At 49.3% G+C, this 6,157-nt stretch overlaps 1 protein-coding gene across 1 annotated transcript in view; it reads right to left on the reverse strand.

Annotated features, from left to right (window-relative positions):
- Positions 1-4,151, reverse strand: part of LOC138758265 (vitamin K epoxide reductase complex subunit 1-like protein 1) — a 10,744-nt gene extending 6,593 nt beyond the window's left edge. Inside the window, exon 1 of the mRNA XM_069926949.1 lies at positions 3,899-4,151. Within this exon, the coding sequence (XP_069783050.1) occupies positions 3,899-4,086 (188 nt within the window). The 5' untranslated portion in view covers positions 4,087-4,151. The remainder of the gene's footprint in view (positions 1-3,898) is intronic.
- Between the last annotated feature and the right edge of the window lie 2,006 nt (positions 4,152-6,157).

Raw genomic sequence — 6,157 nt, forward strand, 5'->3', positions numbered from 1 at the left:
AGAGAATTGTGTTCAGTTCTGGTCACCTCATTACAGGAAGGATGTGGAAGCTCGAGAGAGAGCACAGAGGAGATTCACCAGGATGTTGTCTGGATCAGGAAACAAGTCTTTCTGAGGCAAGGTTTGCAGAGCTGGGACTTTTCTCTTTGGGGCATAGAAGGATGAGAGGAAACTTGATAGAGGTCAACAAGATTCTGAGAGGCATCAATAGGGTGGAGAGCCAGTGCCTGTTTTCCAGGGCGGGATCAGCAAACACTAGAGGACGTGTGTATAAAGTGAAGGGAGGGATGTTTAGGGGGGAATCAGGGGTGTTTTTTTTTTTTTTTTTTTTACACAGAGAGATTGGGGTCTGGAATGCCTTATCGGGGATGGTGGTGGAGGCTGGAACATTGTGGGGGGGGGGGGTTAAGAGACTCTTAGATACATGGTAAAGGGATACGGGGTGGGGAGGGTTTAGTACTTTTTTTTAAGGAACATATGGGTCCGCACAACATTGAGGGCCGAAGGGCCTGTACTGTGCTGTAGTGTTCTCTGTTCTGTTCGTACAATCAATGCCTCTCATCTCCTTTAACACCTCTCTCAGGTCACCTCTCACCCTCCGCTGCTCCTAGGAGAAAAGGCCGCGTTCACTTGACCTTCTTTCACGGGGCGAGCTCCCCGATCCAGGCAACATCCTTGTGAATCTCCACTGCACCCTTTCTCCTGACTTCCTCCTGAAGTCCAGCATCCTCTCCTTGGCTTTTGAGCGCAAGGTTGTTGGGGGTCACACCACTCGACGAGCCGATCCATCTCCCCCCTGCCCTTCTCTTTCTCTCGCACGTCACGTATGTAATCGTAGCAGCGTTTCCACCTGCGAATTTGCCGCAAAACACCATATTTTGTGACCTGCTGCTGATTCCCGAGCTTCACAGGAAGGGGGTCAGAGGAGGTTCACTCGAGAGTTTGCGGCAACGACAGGGTTATCGTATGGGGAGCGTTTAACGCCTCTTGGCCCGTCCTCGTTGAGATTTAGGAGAGCGGAGTGGGGGATCTCATTGAAACATTTCGAACAGAGGAAAGGGAGAGAGGTCGTTTCCCCCACGGTGGGAGAGTCCAAGACCAGTGCCAGGGCGGCGTGCTGTTGGAGCTCACTGGGGCGCCGCTCCAGGCAACTCCCTGTCGCCGTTTTTTCGTATGGTCTCCGGCACCTCAAGAAATTAGCACTGCGCCCCTGCGCAGCGGGTGCACAACGCCAGCGATCAGGACCGGGCCGAGCTTCGACTCCTCCGCTGTCTGCAAGGAGTTTGTGTGTCCTCCCCGCTGAAGGCTCCGCTTTCCTCCCACCTTTCAAAATCATACCGGGGGGGAGGTGGAAGTTAATGGGGTGTAAATGGGCTCGAATTGGCCTGTTACAATGTCTCTTTGGCTTGGCTTCGCGGACGAAGATTTATGGAGGGGGTAAAAAGTCCACGTCAGCTGCAGGCTCGTTTGTGGCTGACAAGTCCGATGCGGGACAGGCAGACACGATTGCAGCGGTTGCAAGGGAAAATTGGTTGGTTGGGGTTGGGTGTTGGGTTTTTCCTCCTTTGTCTTTTGTCAGTGAGGTGGGCTCTGTGGTCTTCTTCAAAGGAGGTTGCTGCCCGCCAAACTGTGAGGCGCCAAGATGCACGGTTTGAGGCGTTATCAGCCCACTGGCAGTGGTCAATGTGGCAGGCACCAAGAGATTTCTTTAGGCAGTCCTTGTACCTTTTCTTTGGTGCACCTCTGTCACGGTGGCCAGTGGAGAGCTCGCCATATAACACGATCTTGGGAAGGCGATGGTCCTCCATTCTGGAGACGTGACCCACCCAGCGCAGCTGGATCTTCAGCAGCGTGGACTCGATGCTGTCGACCTCCGCCATCTCGAGTACTTCGACGTTAGGGATGAAAGCGCTCCAATGGATGTTGAGGATGGAGCAGAGACAACGCTGGTGGAAGCGTTCTAGGAGCCGTAGGTGGTGCCGGTAGAGGACCCATGATTCGGAGCCGAACAGGAGTGTGGGTATGACAACGGCTCTGTATACGCTTATCTTTGTGAGGTTTTTCAGTTGGTTGTTTTTCCAGACTCTTTTGTGTAGTCTTCCAAAGGCGCTATTTGCCTTGGCGAGTCTGTTGTCTATCTCATTGTCGATCCTTGCATCTGATGAAATGGTGCAGCCGAGATAGGTAAACTGGTTGACCGTTTTGAGTTTTGTGTGCCCGATGGAGATGTGGGGGGGCTGGTAGTCATGGTGGGGAGCTGGCTGATGGAGGACCTCAGTTTTCTTCAGGCTGACTTCCAGGCCAAACATTTTGGCAGTTTCCGCAAAGCAGGACGTCAAGCGCTGAAGAGCTGGCTCTGAATGGGCAACTAAAGCGGCATCATCTGCAAAGAGTAGTTCATGGACAAGTTTCTCTTGTGTCTTGGTGTGAGCTTGCAGGCGCCTCAGATTGAAGAGACTGCCATCCGTGCGGTACCGGATGTAAACAGCGTCTTCATTGTTGGGGTCTTTCATGGCTTGGTTCAGCATCATGCTGAAGAAGATTGAAAAGAGGGTTGGTGCGAGAACACAGCCTTGCTTCACGCCATTGTTAATGGAGAAGGGTTCAGAGAGCTCATTGCTGTATCTGACCCGACCTTGTTGGTTTTCGTGCAGTTGGATAATCATGTTGAGGAACTTTGGGGGACATCCGATGCGCTCTAGTATTTGCCAAAGCCCTTTCCTGCTCACGGTGTCGAAGGCTTTGGTGAGGTCAACAAAGGTGATGTAGAGTCCTTTGTTTTTGTTCTCTGCACTTTTCTTGGAGCTGTCTGAGGGCAAAGACCATGTCAGTGGTTCCTCTGTTTGCGCGAAAGCCGCACTGTGATTCTGGGAGAATATTCTCGGCGACACTAGGTATTATTCTATTTAGTAGAATCCTAGCGAAGATTTTGCCTGCAATGGAGAGCAACGTGATTCCCCTGTAGTTTGAGCAGTCTGATTTCTCGCCTTTGTTTTTGTACAGGGTGATGCCAAACTGCATGAGTTTTTCAAGCTTTGTTGGGACCAAGGTAAACTGCCTCAGGATCTTCGTGATGCCACCATCATCACCCTGTACAAATTCTACGGCTTTTTTAAAGCCTGAAGCGCCAGACATCCATCTTTATCTTTGCTATATAAAGAACACCGTTTGACCTGCTGAGTTTCTCCAGCGTGGGGCTTTGGCTTCAACTGCGGTGTCTGCAGACTTAGCACTTCACAGCTTCAAGCTTGAAGGCGCCCTCTCGGGGCGATTTCGTCGGCCGGAGGATCTGTGGGACTTGTTGCCACAGGCGGCTGCGGGGGCAGACCCGATGGGCTGAATGGCATTTCTACTTCTATGCATCCTGGTCTTTTAATTTTGAGGTTTTTTTTTAAATGAATACAAAGTATGCACTCTTAGTAAATCTGTTATCCATTAATTTTCCAGAAAGGATGCAATTTATTTTAAATTAAAGGCCTCCTTATTTAAGAAAATATTTTGAGAAAGAGGCATCTATTTCCCATTCATGCGTTCTCAACCTAACTTGAAACGGGCTCAACTTGATTGAGGAGTGAGGCAACGTGGCTCAACCTGGTGAAGGGGTGCCACGTCGCCATCCAATCACAGAGCGGGGCTGCTGGATGGGCAGCGCCTAGGACTAATGACTGGCAGAGGGCGGGAGCGGAGGCGACACACGGACCAATGGGCGGGCGAAGAGAGGTTTCATAGAAGTAACGGTGGGGGTGAGCGCGGTCACGAAAGAACGGACATGCGCTACTCCGGAGGGGCGGACCAATCAACTCCCAGGCGCGGTGAACAGACAGGTGAGGCGGTCAATCGGAGGCCACGACGGTCGGCTGGAGCAGACAATCGGTCGTGGGAGGCGATGGCGCCTTACCGAGACGTGAAGACTTTGGAGCAGCTGATAGAGTCGCTGAGGTCGCACATGGCGCGGTAGGACGCGTCCTGCTCTTTAGACGTCTCCACGTGATAGGCGTAGACCGACAGGGCCAGGCCCAGGCCGCACACCAGCCAGCGAACGGTCGCGTCCCACCTCGGTGTTGCTGCCGCCATCTTGGTAACCATGCAAGCCTTGGAACGGAGGGCAATCCATTGGCAGAGACGCGCGCGTTGCGCTTGGGAGTTGTGGTTCGTGTATTGCGCATGTGCCGATCTATCTCTGTCCGGGAGACGGCCTGCTCTGCGCGGAGGCTCATGGATGTTGTAGTTTGGTCTTCAGGCAGGGGCAGAACCAGGCTATTCAGCCCGTCGAGTTAATCAGCCTCACATCTGTCCCAGAGCCTCCACGTTGATGCAGCTAAACTGGTGAGGTGACTGAGGAGATTCGGTACGTGACCAAAGACTCTTTTTCCAATCTTTTTATTAATTTTAATATACAATAAACCATGGATTGAGAGAATAAGGATACATAATTTAAAAAGATTACAATATATAGATGCTTCACCTTTTATCTGGGATTCCCAAAACCGGCAACGTCCAAACACCACTTACCGATGCCCCCGTCCCGTGCCGCGGTGCTTTCAGTCGGCCCGGCAGCTGGATGGGCTCCGTGGCTGTCGTCGCTGCCCATAATCCCCCCACGTGGCTGTACCCGCACTGGGAAGGGGACCGTTTCCCCTGGTGCTGGTACAGTGGTGCGGTGGGGAGGGAGAGAGAGAGAGAGAGAGACGGCAGTGTGACTCGGGCGGCCAGGGTGTTTTAAATGCTTCCGAACAATGGCCCCGATGATCCTGGATAAAAGGTTAGGCACCTGTACAACATTATAGGTTCAGGAGTAGGCCATTTGGCTCTTCAAGCCTACACCACCATTCACTGTAATCATGGCTGATCAGTACCTGGTTCCTGCCTTCTCCCCATACCCCTTGATCCACTTAACAACAAGGGCCAAATCTAACCTACTCTTAAATATTGACCAGGCCTCAACTACTTCCTGTGGCAGAGAATTCCACAGATCCACCTCTCTCTGAGAGAAGAAATCTTTCCTCATTTCAGTCCTAAAAAAACTTCCCCCTTATCCTTAAACTGTGACCCCTGGTTCTGGTTTTCCCCAGCATTGGAAACAACCTTCCTGCATCTTCTCTGTCTAAACCCTTAAGAATTTTATATGTTTCTATAAGATCCCCCCTCAATTTTCTAAATTCCAGAGAATACAAGCCTAGTTTATCCAACCTTTCTTCATATGCAAGTCCTTCCATCCCTGGTATTAGTCCAGTCAACCTTCTCTGCACCCCCTTCCTCAGATAAGGTGACCAAAACTACATAGAGTACTCCAGGTGTGATCATACCAAGGCCCTGTACAGCTGCAGCAAACAGGATTTCCCTACTCCTGTACTCAAGCCAACATATCATTCGCCCTCTTCACAGCCTGATGCTGATGGAGTTTGGGTCGAATTTTATAAAACTTTTTATGACGACTTCTCTACAGTGTTTGGAGATGTATTACGCCAGATTAGAGAACATTATGAATTGCCTGAGTCTTGTTCTAGTGCTTTAATTACAGTAATTCCAAAGAAGGATAGAGATCCTTTCAAAGTATCTTCATATAGACCGATTTCGTTGTTAAATTTAGATGATAAAATTATAGCTAAAATTTTAGCAAATAGATTGGCTAAATTTTTACCTAAGCTGATCCATATGGATCAGACAGGTTTCATAAAGAATAGATATGCCTCAGATAATATTTTACGTGTGATTAGTTTGATTAATAGATTCTGACAATCTTCAGACCATCCGATGGTGATAACTTTAGATGCCGAAAAAGCGTTTGATAGAGTTGAGTGGAATTTTCTGTTCAAAGTTCTGGAGAAATTTAAGTTTGGTCCTTTTTTATTGGTTGGATTAAAGCTTTATATAGTAAACCGGTAGCTAGAGTACTGACGAATGGTTTGATTTCGGAACCGTTTAAATTGACCCGATCTACTCGTCAAGGTTGTCCTTTATCACCAGCATTGTTTGCGTTAGTGATCGAACCTTTGGCACAGTTGATGAGACAAAATATACAGATACAAGGTATGAAAGTTTAGATGAGGAATATAAAATTAATTTATTTGCCGATGATGTATTGGTGTATCTAACAAATCCAGCTCAATCACTTTTACATTTGAAGGAGTGTTTGATGCAATATGGACGTCTTTCT

Source organism: Narcine bancroftii, chromosome 3 (genome assembly GCF_036971445.1).
Source record: "Narcine bancroftii isolate sNarBan1 chromosome 3, sNarBan1.hap1, whole genome shotgun sequence".
Lineage (NCBI taxonomy): Eukaryota > Metazoa > Chordata > Chondrichthyes > Torpediniformes > Narcinidae > Narcine > Narcine bancroftii.